Genomic DNA, 19526 nt, shown 5'->3' with positions numbered 1-19526 from the left:
GGTAGGGCCAGCGCTCCCCAGTAGGGGCCTGGGAGGGATGACTGGCAGCTGTGGTGGAGAAAGGGCTTTGTGGGCCTGAGGGTTTTCCTACCCTGAATGGTTGCCGGGCAGCATGGGCAGCACGGGCAGCAGTGCACACCCCTATCCCTGGAGCTCGGGGATCAGAAATACTGACCCGGTTCCCTCGGACTCCACTCCGGCGTCGGACTCCTCAAGGGCCTTCATCCACTGCAGCCCCCCGGGGAGCGCCTTACCTTTGTTTTCTTTTTCTTCATCCTCAAGACCCTTGAGGCGATCTGGATGGTGGACAGGGTTTCAGCGTAGTTGCCAGCGGCGGCCGAGATGTGCGCGATCATGGTGGTCCGGCAGTTCATGTTCCCCAGGGACTCCCGCAGCAGCATGGTCAGCTTGCTCTCTCTGCCACGCAAAGTGAATTAAGGCTGCATTAGTGGGCCATGCTTCACTTTGACTGTCAGGGTAGGACTTCAGGCCTCTACGTGACTCTTTTTGTTGGGGGCAGTGGCGATTTTTTTCCCTTTTTTTAAAAAAAAAATGGCATACTAATGAGCATCATTTTCTAGCATGGGGCTATTTGTAGTTGGCAGCTGAGCAAGTGCTTCTAACCCCAGGGATGGACTCCATGCAAAACACCTCCCTTGGCACTGCTGTCCTGCGGTCAGAGGTAATCCTGTGCATCTGTGTCCGCACACAGGACACTGCCCCTGATGGGACCTGGGGATAGAAGTGAGAGGAAGGAGCAGGATAGAGCGGCTCTGGGCATGGCTCTTCTCTGCAGGTGTCCACATGCCAGGGGTCCCTGCAAGGGAAAGCAGCCTACCAGCCACAAACTCGTATGGAAGATCTGTGTGTTTGTAACATATGCGGTTTGCACGAAGTTGCAAGAGCTTTGTTACCATTGTCTCTTACTCTTGTATTTGTACACAGCAGGAATGGAGGAGAAGCTGTTTCATTTCCTGATTACAAGCGCGGGGTGGGGGGGACGGGGGTGCAGACATAGGCCCAAGTACTCAGCAGGAACTCAGAACTTTCTAGAAAGTGCTCCTCTGGGGACTTTGCAGGTACTGTGTGGGGCCAGGGCCCTGAGTGGTGATGAGGCCTGGGAGTTCAGAGATGGTGTTTCCAGGCTCTTCAAAAACTGATCTGGAGCAGTGGCTCATGTTTTTCCATTCCTACTCTTGTCCTAACCTTCTCCCTGCCTTGCTCTTAAAAGTCTTCTGCTTACGTCATCATCAGCTCTCATCCCCTCAGCCGCTGTCAGATGTTATTTCGGCTCCAGAGCCTTCCTTCCCTGATCCCAAGGGCAGAGGCAGGCTCTGTGTTTCCCCAGGCCCCGTGTACTTAGCTCTGTATCATGTTTGTGATGCCAGGTGCAGAGGGCCAGCCCTCACATCCCTGTCCCCGCCGGGCTGTCCGCCAGCCACCCCTGCAGAGCTGGTGCGGGGGCGGGGGGGGTGCTGTCCAGTTCGGCAGAGCCGGTGTGAGAGGAAGGCTGCTGTCAGTGGAGACGAGGCCTTAAAAGCAGGGGAACCATTTCACACGTGACCTACATCTGGCCTTCAGGGAGCAAGGCCATGGTATACGAACCATCATTTGCCTTTCCACCTGGAACCAATTAGGGTGTCAGATCAGGACATGGGGTTCACTGTGGCTGAGTCCAGGGCAGTTTAAAAAACACATCAGGGTTTCCCTTCAAGCAAAACAGTCAGTGGTCACAGTCATGGAAGGACAGTGTTACGGACTGAGCAGATTCCTCAAACTTGTAGTTTGAAACCTAACCCCCAAAGTGATGCCATTAGGAGGTGGGGCCCTCCGGGAGGCATCTACTCCTGAGAGTGGCGCCCTCGTGACTGGGAATCGGGCTCTAATAAATAGAGGAGCTTGCTGGAGCTTCCTGGCCCCTTCTGGCATATGAGGCTGTTGCAAGAAGGCGGCTGTTCACCAGACACCAGCTCTGCCGGTACCTTATTGGACTTCCAGCCTTGAGAACGGAGAGAAATGTCAGCATCTCCCCACCTCCCGCCCCGTCTGTGGTATTCTGTTATAACAGCCTTAATGGATAGACAGGTAAGTGGAGTGTGCAGGAGGATCTAGGCCCAGCTGTAAACATGTAACATCCTTCACAATGTTTCCAGCAGGTGCATTAGGGACGCTCCTGGAGCTGATGGCCAGGCAGGAAGTCAGGTCCCATCCCCGGCAGACACACTTAGCTGGGACACTGCACCCGGATGGGGCTGGGGCTTCGTCTTCCCCATGTCTTCAAGGAGAAGACAGATCCCATTGGGGGAAGCTGTCATCATCTCAGTCCATCCTTACCGTTCTTGGGGGTTGTGTTCTTTCAAGTCCCTGTGCATAGTGAGGCAGTGAACACCGCCAGGGAGAGTACCCAGCAACGAATCAGTACGTAACCTTGTTCCATGTGTTCCTGTTTAAAGACACCCAATTGAGTACACCTTTCATACAAGTAATGAATGATATGCACTATTTCTTTACAATAAAACACTAGCTGAGAAGAGTTTAACGTTTTCTCATTCTGGGTAACAGGAACATAAATTTTTTTGGCTTTCAGCCTCACAATATTATCCACTGTGCTTTTCTATAAAGAATTTTATCAAAATAAGAAAGTCCTCTTATAGACCCACAAATATAGCTAGTTTTTCCTCCACAGCTTTGTCATGCACTTCAGATGTGACTTTATATACTTTCTGGAGCAGCCTGATGTATAGATCACTGAATCCACTCTTCCTTTTTCTGGATGAACCGTACTGTTGATTCATGAACACTGAACTCATGCCCACAGCACTATCACTCACACCTGAACGAAGCTTCTCTAGCACAAGTAACTTCTCCATAAGGCACATCACAGCCTTCTTGCACCAAGGAACACCAGACACCCCCACCGCACTGGGGGGCCACTGTAAACAGTGAAACCACCAACACAATCACACGAATACAAACAACACGGCCCTTGTTTACAGGGAGAGAGGCAGAGCGCGGGCTTGCCCCACCTCCTGGGGAACTGGCGCATCAGCCACTCAAGGTTTGGCCACCATGCACGTCTGCACATGACAGCAAAACATAATTCGCGAATATGGAATCTGTGGGGGACGAGGTCGACGGTGCTACCAAGTCCCTAATGAACACGCGTGTTAGTCAGGGGCACACTGCTGAGGGCACACTCTGCTCACTGCTCCATGTAAGTCCTCAGGGCAAAGGAGCCGGAATAAACAGAACGTTGTTACACCGACTGTTTGCCCTGTGCCTTTCCACATGATTCCCCATTCATGAGTCAATCATAGGACGGGTTTTTTTCCCCCCAAGTCCACATCGTTGGAAGAAGCCAGGGCATGTGTGTTGCTTGGCAACCAGCATTTTAGCTCTGCTCGAGGAAAGCCAGTAAAACCACGAGCAAGACTGTCTCACATGGGCCTCTCTAGACCCCCAAATGTATCCTTATGGGAATGAAAAATGGTGGCTATAAAGCTTTGGGGTTTTTTTCCACTCCGTGATGATCTTTTAACTTGGAACAAAGACAGTTAAGTTGGGGCTGGAAGGTGAAAGAAGGGGCACGGTACTAACGGCTGAAAAACTGTAGATTTCACTCAGTGTCTTTGGTAGGAAAATAAAAATTCAATAGAGTTTCTAGGGCAAAAGTCCCAGAGATCTGGTCTGAGCCTTTGCATCCAGGCTGAGGCAAGATGAAGAGAAACAACAGGTGTGAAGCTAGCAGCCCCAGAATGCCAGAGCCGGGCTGGGTGAGGGATTCAGGGACTCGGGGGCCATGTGGGAGGGGTCCTGGCTGTGCAAGACAGTGGGGCAGGAGGGGACCAGTGACAGCAGAGCCAACTGGAGTCCTGAGGAAGAGCTGTCCCACTCTTAGAAACAGCCGTGTTCTATGCACACATATTTCCACCTCCCTCCCACCCCAAATGGCATACATCTTTTAGGTTTTTGGAAAAAATGTCTTGCTTCTTAAAACAAGCCAACTTTTTATTAGGCACAGCAAGAAGATACAAAAAGAGCGGGATTGTGAACAAATTTTAATAGTAATAATGCTGAGAGAGCATGATGAGCATGTACATGGGCTGACAAACCAGGGCCTACGGGTCAAACCCAGCCCACCACCTGTTTTTATAAATAAAGTTTTATTGGAACACAGCCATGCCTATTCACATGTCGGTTCTGGCTGCTTTGGTGCTACCGCAGCAGACCTGAGTGGTTGCCTCAGAGCCTGTGTGGCCCATAAAGCCACAGATGTTCACGATCTGGTCCTTTACCCAGGGCGGGGGGGGGGGGGGGGGGCAGGCCGTACTCCGATCCGGCTACCCAGCAAGGCACACACAGGTAAACACACATTACAACATCATGTGTTAAAGCCAACGGTACAACCTCTAACACTGCAGGTGATCAGGAAAGACCCCTCCGAGGTCGAGGGCTGTCCCATCGTCACTGTAACTCCCTGATTGCTAGCAACACCCACAGCTCCATGGCGACAGCAGTCTGTCTCCTGGGCTGGGATTCTCCTTCATGACAGACATTTATTTGCCCAAAACACCCCGCAAAATTCTGAATCCCTTCTGAAGGGTGGTTTGGTATCTGCAGCATGTTGTTTGGGGGCCCTGGGGGAGGTAGCCCTCCCAGAGCATCCCAGCTGGTGAGAGGTTTGGGGCTCCTGCTACAGCTACACTGTGGTGCCAGCCAGGTCATTTCATGGGAAAAAGGTCTTTCCTTTCATGAGCAATGTGAAGTTTCCAGAAAGCTGGTGATAGACCCCTGGAGGTACAAAGTGGGACATCTGTGAACTGTGTCCTTCTGAAGGAGACCGAGGTGGTGAGCTCTGAATCGCCACATCAGGCAACTTGCCCATGGCCCCATGGGACTCCCTTCAGCCCTGCTCCTCACAAGCTGGACTGTGGATGTGCATCAGAATACATGTGGGCCCACTTCAGTACAAACACAATGATGGCTAAGAACAAAGCAAGATGACACTGCCTTTTTGCTCATGTCAATTTTTAAAAAAAAATTATTTATTTAAGAAAGAGAGAGCACAAGTGGGGGAGGGGCAGAGGCAGAGGGAGAAGCAAACTTCCTGCTGAGCAGGGCTCGATCCCAAGACCCTGAGATCATGACTTGAGTGGAAGGCAGACGCCCAACTGACTGAGCCACCAGGGGCCCTGCTCATGTCGATTCTTAATAGAACGTGGGGAAAAAAAAAGGCGCTTAGTTAATCCAGAAAACTAGTTAAGCTCCAGAACAATCTGCAAGAGAAAGACTCCTGTGGGTGGCTAGGACCACAGCAGACATATAAATCACAAACACGGACACATGGGCGCCTACCACGCATGCACACAGGCATGTTCTTCTCCACAAACAAGAGAGTGTTTTTCCTTAAGTGCTATGCCATCGGCATCCCAGAATGGAAAACACACACACATTCGGCATCCCAGAATGGAAATCTGGTGAGCATCAGATATCTGAATCAAGATAACAATTAAGGGACACCTTGGTGGTTCAGTGGTTGAGCATGTGTCTTTGGCTCAGGTCATGATTCCAAGGTCCTAGGATCAAGTCCTGTGTCAGGTTCCCCATAGTGAGCCTGCTTCTCCCTCTGTCTGTGTCTGCCTCTGTGTCTCTTGTGAATAAATAAATAAAATCTTTTTTTTAAAAAAAGATAACAATTAATATTTAAATACCAAGAAAACACTGGCATCCTTCACATTCTTAAGGATACGGCCCTGGAGCCACAGTGCATTCTGGAAACCATCCTGCTTTCTGCCCACTTTACCTGGAAACTGCTGGAATGTGTTGTAGCACCTCAGACAGACAGCTTGACATGGCAGGCAAGAGTTTCTAGGTCTCAACCCAGCTCTAGGAGTTCTGACCTCATGGCCCTGCACTCAGGCCCTCAGGCCCCTGTATCCACCCACTGACCCCAGGAGGAGAGGCGACAGTGAAAAGGAAGCATGGACAGAAAGGAAAAGAAGAGGTAGGATAACGTCATGAACTTGAGCTGGTTCTGGCCTCTCAAATGGTACTTGACACTCTCTGTCCCACTGGCCCTGCCTCCTTCCCATTCATACCCTAGTGGTCTGTGAATGTCCTTTCCTACTGTCAACCAGGGGTCACCAGTGACTCCCGAGGCCAGCCCAAGTATTGGGGACCAGGGTCCCCTTGGATGAGGGCAGTTCTTGCCTCTGCCTGACCTCTAGGTCCCAAGCAAATGCCTTTGTGACATTGTTGAGCTAACAGATTGAATCCATCCGCAGGGCGGAAAGTACTTGCCTTGAGTTGGTTTGTAAGAGATGCTGTGGCCCACTTTTCATGATCATTTGACAGACTCACACACTTTTGGGAGAAGACTTTGTACACCTTCTCTTTGGGGAAGTGGTCTTCTCTGTGGGAACGGACTTTCCTGGGCCATGTTCCCCTCAATGGTGCCAATGTTTTAGGGCATGAATGATCTGGCTCTGGTACTATAAAAGAATCAAATGCTTGGGACAAGCCATGCTATCCTTTTAAAAAAAGTTTTTTTAAGGATTTTATTTATTTATTCATGAGAGACAGAGAAAGGCAGAGACAGGCAGAGGGAGAAGCAGGCTCCATGCAGGGAGCCTGATGTGGGACTCAATCTTGGGACTCCAGGATCATGCCCTGAGCCCAAGGCAGACACTCAATCACTGAGCCAACCAGGTACCCCCCCCCCCTTTTAAAAGATTTTATTTATTTATTTTTGAGAGAGCATGTAAGAGTGAGGGAGTGTACACAAGTACAAGCAGGGGGAGAAGGAGAAGCAGACTCCCCGCTGAGCAGGGAGCCCGATGTGGGACTTGATCCCAGGACCCTGAGATCATGACCTGAGCCAAAGGCAGACACTTCACCCACTGAGACACCCAGGCACCTCAATGCTATCCTAATGGCATTTTCAAAAAGAGTTATGTGAAGTTAGAGTGGTTCAACTACTGCTGCATTTGTGCTGCAAATGGCATAAGCAGGCCTCCCTTGTGGGGCGCTGGGGGTAGAGTGCATAATAAGGCAACCACGGCAGAGAAGAACAGTTCTCAGATCTCTAGTGACAGGGCCTCTGGCTTGTGTAATAAAGCCCTGGCACATGTGTTAGAGGTGCCTCTAGAAGCACTAGCATCTAGCTGTGTGAGAGGTGGTGACTCCCTCATCAGGAGAGAGCTCAGAGAGCACAGGTTCTCCCTGTGGAGAACCACTCCTTGCCAGCTGAAGGACCAGCCTCAGTGATCTGATCACTATGGCCTCAGGGAGGAGTATGTGCCCTGCTTAACCTGAGACCCCTGTTGGTGGAAGGCCTAAAATGGTAACCAGAGGGAGTAGACAAGGTTAATCTAATCGTTCACTCACAGGGTTCTTTATCTGACATTTTAGAACCCTGAGGCACAAACGGCACCATTTCGGAAGGCCTCTGACCCAGGGTAATACACAAGAGAGATGTGGGGCACCTGGGGGCTCAGTCAGTTAAGTGTCCAACTCTTGGTTTTGGCTCAGGTCATGGTCTCAAGGTCATGAGATCAAGCCCCACGTTGGGCTCCAGGCTCAGTGTGGAGTCTGCTTGAGGACTCCCTCTCCTTCTACCCCCTCTTGTGCATTCTCTCCCTAAAAAAAAGTAAATAAATCCTTTAAAAAAATACATGGGAGAGATGCCTCATCTCCTTGCAATCCTGCTAATTTAGGGCTGACACCATGGTGGCTCTAGAACTTTGGTGGCAGTGCCCCATGGGAGGCAGGAAAGAAGGGATGGTGCCCCACAGGGGCCTGCTATTGTAAGTGAAGCAGCACTGTCCCTGGCAGGATGAGGCATGTGACAGGCATTCACGAGAATGGGACATTGGAAACGATCTGGATGGAAAGCCAGTTCACATAATCTAAAGGCTTTACACTGAATGTATGGGTTGGGGCCAATGAAACCTGCTTTATGACTTCAATAGTTTACCACTGTCCACATAGGAAGATGAAGTCTAAGGAAATCTGGGCTCCATGAATCCGTCTGACCCTGGGTATCAGTGTCCTATTTATCTGAATAAGATAAAATCCACATTAAGTCAACCTGCCCAAGTGCCCATAAGTAGATGAATGGATAACTGACGGGCTCAGTCAGTTAAGCGTCTGATTTTTTATTTTGGCTCAGGTCATGGTCTTAGGGTCACAAGATCGAGCCCCGCACCAGGCTCTTCCCTCTGCTCCTCCTCCCAATTCTCTCTCCTTCTGTCAAATAAATAAATCTTTTTTAAAAAGACATATTTGAAATGACTGAACTGATCATAACACATGGCTTCACTTTCAGAAGCTAAATATGTTGTGTGAAAACTTTTTTGTATGTTATTCACTTCCTTAACAACTCAAGACTCTCATCTAGAGCAAGGAAAAACTTCCATTGAGTTGCAGACCACTCAGAATTAGTAGAATCTGAATTGCCCCAGATATTCTAGGTTCCGCTCTGGAAAATGTACATTCATTCCAAGGCTGTAGCACACAGGGATGCCATAAAGTACTTTAAGGTAATTCATACAATGAGAATCACAGTAGAGACAGATTCCACAGATTCCACAGATTCCAGTCTGAGTCAGGTTGAACAATATTTTTAGAAGCACAGAGAATCACAGTTGAAAGGGTTCTCAGGGGTCATTGCATTTCCTTGCAAAGAACTGCCACTGTAGCAGCTGATCTGCTTTCTGCCAGAATATTTTTAATGACTGAGAACTTACCAACTCCTGGGGCAGCCTGTGTAATATTTTTGAATAGCCTCAATTATCAGAAGGCTCTTTCTTATACTGAACTTAAATCTTCCTTATGCTTCTAACCATGGGCACTCCCTGTATTCTAGGTGCATACTGGGTAAGAATAATCCTTGTGCACACACTGTCCCTTCACATTTTAAATGGTATTTATCATATCCTTCCTTAAAAGTTCTCTTGTTTGGGAATATTCCATAGGCCTTCTGTTGCTCTTCAAACATTTCAGTGGTCAACCAAGCTCACCTTAAGCCCTACTTCCACTACCACAAAATCCACCTACTTCCTCTCTGCTCAGAGTTCTTGTGTTGTAGAGAATATGGCTTTGGCCAAAGAGGTCTAGTCTTTGTCCTCAGCCTCTGGGAGATAATCTATGTCATACTTGTTAGAAGGGTCTTTGTTTAGGGCAGGGATTGGCTATACCAGATCAAAGGGAAACACCTGACAGTCTTAGGGTGGGGTCTGACCACACCACAAAGACCAACCGTGTGATTTAGGTCAGGGACTTTGGACCATGCAGTATGAGTTAACCTGTAGACCACGTGCAACCATGTGGGAAATCAATCAATCATGCCTATAGAATGTACCCCCAATAAAAACTCTGCACATCAAAGCTCAAGTGAGCTTTCTGGGTGGCAATACTTGTGCTTACTGTCACACACAGACACTGGGAGAGTAACCCATGTTGACTGGATGGGACAGGGCAACAAAAGCTTCGCACTTGGAACCCTATGTGCCTCTTCCTTGGGCTAGTTTTGATCTGTACCCTTTCTCTGTAGTGAATCATTGTCAGTATTCCCAGTGAGTTTTTGAGTCTTCCTAATGAATTACTAAACTTGCGCGTGGTTTGGGGGGACCCTTCAAACTTGCCTTTGGTGTCAGAAGTGAGAGTGGCTTTATGAACTCTTCTAATGTTATAGTTGGACTCTACAGAAGTCTGGGGCTGACTTGGCAATTTGAGGACTACGCTCTCAAATCCCACAGTGTGGCTAATTCCAGCTAGCTAGATCCTGAGAACCTTGAGGGTTGGAGCTGTACTTTTATTTTGATCTTTTTATTTCAACCTTTCTTTACAGTAACTTGGAAAATGTTAATGACATATTAGCTCTGTGACAGAAGGGGAAAGATCCTGTATTTATTTTTACTTTGCTTAGCATGATGGGGAGCTAAGAAAGTCAACACTTTGATGAAAAACAACACAAGGGAAAACTAAAAACAATAACCTAGAAGGCAAATTATAGACCTTAGAAAATAGGAAACAGGCCCAAAGTTTTCCCCTGAATTCACAGATTGCCAAAAATTGTGTACGTTAATGAAGCTTAAGATTCTATCAAGAGGTGCTTAATGAGTCAATAACAAGATCCTCTGCAGACTGATCTGTAATAGATGCATGCTCATTGTTTAATCTAACATTGTTAGATGTTAGATTGTTTAATGTTAGATTGTTTAATATTAGATGTTAGATTATTTAATCTAACATTGTTAGATGTTAGACAATCTAACATTGTTTAATCTGTAGGACCAGATTAGGAGTAATGTTTTTATTGTTTACTGCAGTTTAGAATATAAATAGGACTTTGACATTTTCCCCATTTTCTGAAGTTTCACTTCTCTTTTTTAAAAAGGATTTTATTTATTTGAGAGAGAGAGAGAGAGAGTACAAGCCAGGGAGGGAAGAGGAGCAGAGGGAGAGGGAGAAGCAGATTCTCCCACTGAGCAGGGGACCCAAAGCAGGGCTCAATCCCAGAAGTCTGAGATCATGACCTGAGCCAAAGGCAGATGCTTAACCATCTGAGCCACCTAGGCATCCCATGAAGCTTCACTTCCTTTTAAAAATTCATTTGGCCGGGGATCCCTGGGTGGCGCAGTGGTTTGGCGCCTGCCTTTGGCCCAGGGCGCGATCCTGGAGACCCGGGATCGAATCCCCACATCAGGCTCCCGGTGCATGGAGCCTGCTTCTCCCTCTGCCTGTGTCTCTGCCTCTCTCTCTCTCTCTCTGTGACTATCATAAAATAAAAATAAATTAAAAAAAAAAATTCATTTGGCCCCACAAGTGATGGAAGCAGCCCAAGTGCCCATCAGTAGATAAATGGATAAAGAAGTGGTGTATATATACAGTGGAATATTACTCAGCCATAAAAGGAATGAAATCTTGCCATTTGCAACCACATGGAATGGAGCTGGAGAGTATAATGCTAAGCGAAATAAGTCAAAGAGAGAAAGAGAAATACCATGTGATTTCATGCATATGGAATTTAAGAAACAAAACAAACGAACATGAAAAAAAAGTGACAGACCAAGAAACAGACTCTTAACCCTAGAGAACAAACTGGTGGTTACCAGAGGGGAGGTGAGTGGGAGGATGGGTGAAATGGGGATTAAGGGAGGGCACCTTCCGTGATGAGCACTGAGTAATGTATAGTTGTGAATCACTACATGGTATCTGAAACTAATATAACTCTGTATGTAAACTATAAAAACTTCTTCTGGCCTCAGCCATTATCGATGCTTAGACATTCCTATAGTCCAGTCATGTTTTATAGAGCCACCGCAGCCATGCAGGACAGCTTTACTGGTTGAGGGACAAGGAAATATCTCAGTTATGTTGCATTATAGTCATTTACATATACTCTGGGTAAAGACGGGCTCACTGTACTGTGTGGAAACTTTGCTGTTCTTCAAGTGAGCGTGCATTAACTCCAAGGTCAGAGCCTTTGCAGTAATCCAAAAGGGAGTTAGGCACTGATGGGTGACAGAGATGGTGGCAAGAGTCATGTTGTCCTGGTGATAGAGAGCCCCTCCCCTGATACCCACTCACTTCTGTCTTTCTCTGTAGATTTTTAAAGAATTCTCAAAAAGAGACTTAAATGAAGGTTACAAATGGAATTCTTGACATAATGAAATCCTACTCTTGCCTTTCGCCTTCTCCCAAATCTTTCCCAACCACCACCAAAAAATAAACCAATAAATAAAAGAAAAGTCTGACAGTCCTGGAAACTCCCAAGGACTTCGTGTCCTTGGAAATCACCTGCCTTTCCTTTTCTTCTTTTTATTGTACCAAAATATACACAACATAAAATTTACTATTTTAGTCATTTTAAGTATCTAGTTGAGCTGAACAATATTCCAATGCCTGGACATAACCACATTCTGTTTCCATTCACCTACTGATAGACACTTGGAAAGTCTCTACCTGCTGTTGTGAAGGATGCTGCTGTGAACCTGGGTAGACAAGCATCTGGGTAAGTTGCTGCTTTCATTGCTGTTGAGCATATACCTAGGAGTGGATTCACTGGATAATATAGCAATTCTATTTTTAACATTTGAGGAACTGCCGACCATCTTCCAAGGTGTCTGTACAATTTCTACAGTCTCATCAGCCACGTGTGAGGGCTCCAATTTCTCCACATTGTTGCCAAGATTTATTTCTGTTTCCTTAATAACAGCCCTCCTAATGGATGTGAGGTGGCATTTCACTGTGGTTTTATTTGCATTTCTCTAGTGGCTAATGATGCAGAACATCTTTTCATGGGTTTGTTGGCCATCTGTACGTCTTCTTTGCAAAAATGTCTATTCAGGTCCTCTGCCTGTTTTTGAAGCAAATTAAATTTTTGCTATTGTTGTTGACTTGCAGGAGTTCTTTATATATACTGGGTATGAATCCCATATTACATAAATGATCTGCAAAGACCTTCTCCCATTCCATGGCATTTCAGTCTCTTGATAGTGTCCTCCAATGCCATTTCAAATGAAGTGCCACTTCATTTCTTCAATATTCTCAGATTTTTAACTCACATTTGTGGCATCTATGGTTCAAAAACCTTCCAAAGTTGCTTTTCCTGTGATAGGCCTGCCAATAAGAGTGACCAGACATTGACTATGGAATTTTGTGAAGATGCTTGCCCAATGTGGTTCTCTTTACTTGCTAACCAGGAACCAGCTGGGGAGAACTTGAAAGGCCGTTGTTAAACACATGTGCCTAGGGATACACTTCTTTTGAAATCATGTATAACCAACTTTCAGGAGATGATGAGGGCAACTCTGCCAGAATGCCTTCTGGTATCATATATGGTTTAAAGAAACATGATTCCATGGTCTTCACAAAATGTACCACCGGGATTGGCTCTTGGCACAGAAGGGCAGTGTATAGTAATTGGAAGGAATTAAAAGGAAATTGAGTTGGAGAATGATTTCCATTACTGGCACATGTCTGAAAAATGATGTTACACAGAGGCCACAATGTAAACATTTAATAATTTGAGACAGAGTCTGCAGAATTTTAATGGGGAATGACATGAAGAAATGGCATATTTCTCAAAAAAGAACTAAGGAAGCGGATTCAAGTTTTCCAGTTGATAATGATTTTGTGTGAAAAAAAGGCTATTGTGGCACAACAGTTAAATCTTTTAAGTTGATACATCTAATCGCAAATGGCTATTCATTTCTTACGTGGTGTTAATGTGGCTTGAGTTCAGAACCAAATCACTGACATCCTGCAAGATCCTTAACTGGGCAGTTTGTCAAAGCCACCAGTGACAAGAAGCTTGCAAATCAGGAGTTAATCACATTTTCCTATGCCATTTCTTTGTGCCTCCCCCCTTTAAAAAATGTTTTTCAAAACATCACAGTGTCATTCTGAAGTTCTATGAAGGGCTCTCAGTGAGTTACATACCACGAAGGATGCCTACTTCTTAAAGAACTGAATAAAATGGGCAGGGGTCACTTCTTTTCTTTCTACACATCTAGGACCCATCACAGTATCTGCATAGAGGCCTTTCTTTTTATTTTATTTTTTTAAATCTTTTTAAATTTGTCCATGAAAGACGCAGAGACATAGGCAGAGGGAGAAGCAGGCTTCCTACAGGGAGCCCAATTCAGGACTTGATCCCAGGACCCCAATATCATGACCTGAACCAAAGGCAGACACTCAACCACTGAGCCACCCAGGTGCCCCTAGTGTTGCCTTTCTATAAATATTTAAATAAATATCGAATGAGACCCTTCCCCATCAAAAGAAGTCTCCCATCCAAGCCTCCTAACTCCAAAGTGCTACCTTCTCTTTTTCATCATAGGAATCACGGTCAGAGTAAAACCAAGGCAGATGCCCCTGCCTCAGATTGAACGAGCATGGAGCAGAAGGCTCCCAGTCTCCCCTGAGTGATGGCAGGGAGATGCCAGCTGCCCAAAGCATTCTAGAGGACAGGCCTACTCAGGTGTGCACAGCCCACCATCTTCTAGGACACATGACATGGGGGACGTCTACACCCAGGTTACTGGCAGGCCCCTCTAAAAAAATGTATACAACTTCCCCCCAAGAAGAACAGCCAGATCCACCAAAAAGCCCTCAGCTGAAACAAGACTCTGGCCAAGTCAAGTCAGACCAGTCTGTCAACTGCATCTGTGTTACGATCCCATGGCTTTTCCGAGGTTGATACTGCACAGAATCAAGGTCTCCAGAGTAAAAATGTTTGGTCTCAGCAGGGTGTATAGGGTAAAAGGGCTGATAAAACCATGTGTAGAGTCAAAGTCATCAATACCTTTGGCACCCAGAACAGATGTTCCACAATAGCAACGGGGGACACAGATATCAGCAGAGGAGATGGTAATGCTGAAGGGTCTTGCTGTGGAGCCTGGAGCTGCCCCATCTTCTTCCCTTCCTACTAACACCGAGAAAATCTTGTTCAGACAAACAGGCTTGTTGGGATGTAGCTCACCCAACTAGTATTCATGAAGAATGGATGAAAGAGGTAGGCCCTCTACTCGCCCCAGGACTGCACACACAGATGCCATGAGCCCCCTGCTCTGCAAGGCTGACCATAGGTTCCAGTTTGCCCACAAAAGTCTCCATTTATGTGTATTATCCTGCATCCTGCCCAGGTTACGTTGTCTCAAGTGTTTCATTCTTTTACAACAAAATACTATTATTAAGCCTTGAAATGACGAGATGGGAAGTTGGACACTCCCAGCCTCCATGGTCCCATACGAGAAGCATGTGGAACACATGCAGGGGACAGGGCTCCTGCCTGAGGACGTGCCGTTCCCACCTCTGGAGAGATGTACGCAGAAATGCACCTGTCACTGGTTACTGCATGCACATAACAAGTAACGGGTCTCAAACACACTTCTGTTTCTCCCTGGAGAAGAACAAGCTACGGTTGTCAAAATCTGCCAGACTTACACATATAGAGTGACTGAACAAAAATTTTGTGATCAATTTTATGTTAACAAACAACTATTTTATTAGGGGAATGAGCAGTTCTCTCTCCACCGTCTGTCATCGGTGAGATTTGAGAAATGTTGGGACTCTAAAGAACTAGCTTAAATGATAGGAAATTGCTGACATTAGATATTTTTTTAACTTTGAAATATATTGTATGAGTTTACCTCGGTGTTCTGCAAAAACGTATTGGAATTTTGGAAATGGGTCTTTTAAATTTTGATCACGCTTTGTTCAAAATAAGTTGTAAGTCTGTTACCAGGTGTTCAACAAATGAAATACAAAAGTCTCAGCCTGAAGACAAACCATAGAGACTCTTTAACTCTAGGAACAAACCGAAGGTCACTGGAGGGGAAGGAGGAGGAGATGGGATCACTGAGTAATGGGCATTAAGGAGGGCATTTGATGTGATTATATAAGACTGATGAATTACTGAGCTCTACTTCTAAAACTAAATACACTATATGTTAATCAAATTGAATGTAAATAAAGAATTTTTAAAAATAAATTCATTTAAATAAAATGAAAACAACTCTTAGCCACTGCACTGGGCATGGAGCTGCTTAAGATCCTCTGTCTTCTTCTCCCCTGACCTTACCTAGGCATTCTCTTTCTCTCTCTCTCTCTCAAAAAAAAAAAAAAAAAAAAAAAAAGACACCATTGACATCATAGTAAGCATAGATTTGGGGAAAATGATTAAAATACACAAAAGTGGATTGATAATAAGTATCCTGCTTACTTGAATGTTCTGAGAGACACTATATAAAGATATTTTAAATTTTTTCTTTGGTGTACATGATTTTTTTGGCAAGAAAATATTTTATTTTTTAAGGTAATTTTGATTACAACTATTTTATGAATCCACTAATACTAATGGGTTTGTCAGAAAATATTTCAGCAAATTAATAATATTAACTAACTCTATTACTTTGAAAAATGTCCTAGTTTGGACCATGAATTAATTATAGGGTTCCCTTACTTATCATTTAGAACACAGAGAAATGTATAACAGAGTATAGAAAAATATCCAAAAAAGCAAAATGGTAGTCCAGGTACCTTCTTATCAAGTACAATTAAACACTGTGGTGAAGATATTTTCACAAATCTTATTGAATGGTTTCCTGAGCTTGTAGGAGTGAGGTATTGTCAGGCCCAAAGAGATAAACGAAGTTGGGAACTCACTAGAACCAAACAGAACATGGAAGTTTGCTTTTACCCTGAAGGCATTTGCCAAACCAGGTAATATTCAGCTTAGCTTTATATGGCTTCAAAGGGCATGGAAAACAGAAGACACAGCCAAGAGCCTGCCCAAAGTTAGGATTTTAATAGGAAAATCCCCTTCGATACCACCTGCCCCCTGACCATGTAACTCACGTCTGTCTCGAAATATGGCACTGATTAGAAGAGAAATTGTCCTGAGAATATGAAGCCACAGGCTGGTTTGATGCAAGTTTGCAGTTTTAATTCTCAATATCCGGGTGGTCTAAAATTTTTCAACCGGAGAATGTAATGCAGGACATCCTTAATTGGTAGTGATCCCAGTTACCAAGCAGAAGTAAACACAAATGCTAAAGTAAACCATCTTTATCCTCCATCTCAGAGATTTCTCACAAATAAAATGTGAATGCAAATGAGTAGCCCCAGGGTAAGAGTATACACACAAAGAAACACGGCACCATGAGAAAGACCCAGCAGAAACAACAGATGGCCGAATGAGATGTTCAAACATAGATTACAAATAAACAACAAAAAGTTGATTAACATGCTTAAGGAAATTAAGATGTTTAAAGAAATAAAATAAACAAGAAATTCATCAGAGATGACCAATTTCTGCTTCTGGCCATGCTGAGAAGAAAAAAAAAAAAAAAAGGAACTAGATTTACCCTACAGCCTTAAACAACTAGAAAACCAAACAAAATATTAGCACAAAAATGGGTCTTGGATACTGGGCAAGAGCAGCAGAGAAAAGTAATCTTTGAGAGAAGAGAAACTAATGATGGGAGCCCTGCGAGCACTCCAGCTCACCTCCTAGAGAGGCCCTGAGACAAAGAAGGAGGTTCAGAAGGAGTGCCATTACCCTACTGAGACCAGTGAGACAAAGGTCAGAATTTGGGGAGGCCAAGGCAGCTACAATTTGTAGGGCAAAATAGAAGAAAAGTAAAAGAAAAGAGCTGGAGAGAGAGAGAGAGAGCAAGCAAGCATTCCATGGGACCAGAAATAACGTGTGTTCAAGCTGACAGAGTGGAAAGATCTGCTAATATATGGCATTTGGGATGCTAACAACAACAACAACAACAATAATGCATGAATCCTCTAACAGTGGCTCAACCTAGCCCTAGGTACTCTGTACCTGCCCTAGCAAAGCCAGCCCCAACTGATTCCAAATAACTTAACTGTGGACATTAGCTCCATGGATCAAAAAGTAAATATAATGGAATCTGGAAAGAATGTTGAACTAGTGAGAATGGAAATCATCATCATTATCAAAACTTGAGGACACAGACAAAGCAGTACCTAGTGGGCAATGTACAGAATTAAGTGCTTACATTGCAGAGAGAGAATATTACATCAAGGAGGCATCTTCAGATGGAGATAAAGAATAGAAAAGCAAACCAAAAGAAAGTAGAGGAAAGGAGATAGAAATTCATTCAATGGAAAGCAAATGTACTATAAAGAACTCACCAAAAAACAAACAAACAAACAAACAAACAAACAAACAAAAAAACACCTCACAGAGCCCAAAGTGGCCGAGACAGTCTGGCATCAGCAGTGGGAGAGAGCCCAGACACAGACCCCCTGCACGTTTGGACACTTGGTAGATGACCAAAGGAGACTTGCAGATCCGTGGGGATTGGAAAAATGGTACAGAAGAGTAGGATCCAGAGTTTACAAAGAATTCCTGATTTGATCAACAAAAGGAGAAGCAACTCTGTAGAAAACTGGGCAAAAGCAACACAGAGAAGAATAATCAACAAACATGAAAAGATACTCCACCTTCCCAGTAATCAGGGAGATTCAAATTAAAGTTACTACAATATTGCCATTCAACACCCACCTGATGGCCACCAATTTTTTTTTTTTTAATCAGACAGTTCAAGTGCTGATAAGGTTGGGAAGAATGGCAACTGTCTATGTTGTTAGTTGGTTCTTGGATATGACCATTGTAATCCCACACTGCCCTGCCACAGAGCAGGAGAAGGGAGAGCCTGTGAAGACCTTGGTGTTGAGGCAGGTGTGGGGGTAACTGACACCCTGGGCACTGGGAGCTGTCAGCAACGGTGCCAAAGGAGGACGGGGGTGGAGAGGGTCACGTGAGGGGTCACCCAGTGGAAGGAAGAGGCACCAGCCTTGAGTGCAGAGGTGGTAGTGAGGCACAGGAATCCAACTTCGCTTGTTTATGATTTTGTCCCTTACCAGCTCCACTAGCAGAGGTGAGTCAAGTGCAGTTGCAGATTTCTTTTTGCTTCTGCATGCTCCAGGCTGCTGTGACAAAGGACATTTGGAATGAACCTTCTTTGGTCGATTTCTAGTATGGGCCCCATGGAGTTAAAATGAAGATTAAATTAGTTAATATATATATATATATACACATATATTTATATATATGTATATATACACACACACACACACACACACACACACACATATATATAAAGAACTGAGCATGGGGGGTGACACATGATGGTAATAATGGTAGTGGTGGTGGTGGTGTAGGGAGTGTTTTGTGGGCATAGTTTGGCACCGAGCAGTAATGTGGATATAAAGTCCTATGAGAAAAAGGAAAAAATCCTGACAATAAATTACAGCACCACCACCAAAAATATCCTGAAAGCATAAGACTCTGACTTCTAGGCACCTGAATTATCGCTAGTGACAGGGTGGCTCACTTGTCACAAAAAGCTCCCTCTACTGCCTAGGAAATTTGAACAAATCAATCATTATCAGCACAACTGTGGTGGTCTTCCAAGTTCTCACTCTAGTGAATAAAATCTCCAGAAAAATAAATGCCTCTGGGGTACTTGTTGGGACAGTCCTGATCGGGGACAGGTGCCTTCTTGGCCAGCCCACATCATGTAAGGAGTTCATAATCTCTGGACCTTATGCATAGGAGCCTCTGGCTAGACTCACTTTCTATTTAAATCTATATAGCAAGAAGGCTTGGTATGATGGGATTCTGCTATATTTGCTCAAACCTTTAGAGAATAGATTGAAATTCACTAGAAACCACTTTCTTATTGTGGGTCACAGAGCTGACCACATGGCCATCAGTTTCCTCTGGATTCCGTAGTGAAGCACTCAACCCTCTGTCTAGACTCAGGTTATGGCACACTGAGAGAGGTTTCACCTCCGTCTCTAATGAGTTTCTTCTTGTTCTATACAGGACTCCCAAAGGCCTGATAATGACTCTGAAAGAGACTTGAGAGATTGTTGTCATATTCTTGCAGCACTTTACTGAGCACCAAATGCCTTCCCGTATGTTACTTCCCTCTCCACATTGTGCGGATGGAGCCTGAGCACCCTTAATTCATACAGGC

At 44.9% G+C, this 19526-nt stretch overlaps 2 protein-coding genes across 6 annotated transcripts in view; one reads left to right on the top strand and one right to left on the bottom strand.

The window, feature by feature from the left end:
- The window catches only part of KIF26B (kinesin family member 26B), a 441618-nt gene that overhangs the window by 25534 nt on the left and 396558 nt on the right, over positions 1–19526 (bottom strand). Inside the window, 1 exon segment of the mRNA XM_049112437.1 lies at positions 255–417. Coding sequence (XP_048968394.1) covers positions 255–417 — 163 coding nt within the window.
- SMYD3 (SET and MYND domain containing 3) overlaps positions 1–19526 on the top strand; it is a 794127-nt gene that overhangs the window by 746702 nt on the left and 27899 nt on the right. For 2 of the 5 annotated variants that reach the window (XM_049112435.1, XM_049112436.1), the window contains exons 12-13: positions 11949–12016; positions 13847–15401. In XM_049112435.1, the coding sequence (XP_048968392.1) occupies positions 11949–12016; positions 13847–13895 (117 nt within the window). In that variant the 3' untranslated portion in view covers positions 13896–15401. Of the gene's footprint in view, positions 1–11948; positions 12017–13846; positions 15402–19526 lie in introns of those variants that run through there. The other 3 variants (XM_049112430.1, XM_049112434.1, XM_049112431.1) reach the window with 3 other exon arrangements.

Source organism: Canis lupus, chromosome 7 (genome assembly GCF_003254725.2).
Source record: "Canis lupus dingo isolate Sandy chromosome 7, ASM325472v2, whole genome shotgun sequence".
Classification (NCBI taxonomy): Eukaryota; Metazoa; Chordata; class Mammalia; order Carnivora; family Canidae; genus Canis; species Canis lupus.
Note: the sequence above shows the minus strand (reverse complement) of the source record. Positions and strands in the feature narration are given on the sequence as shown.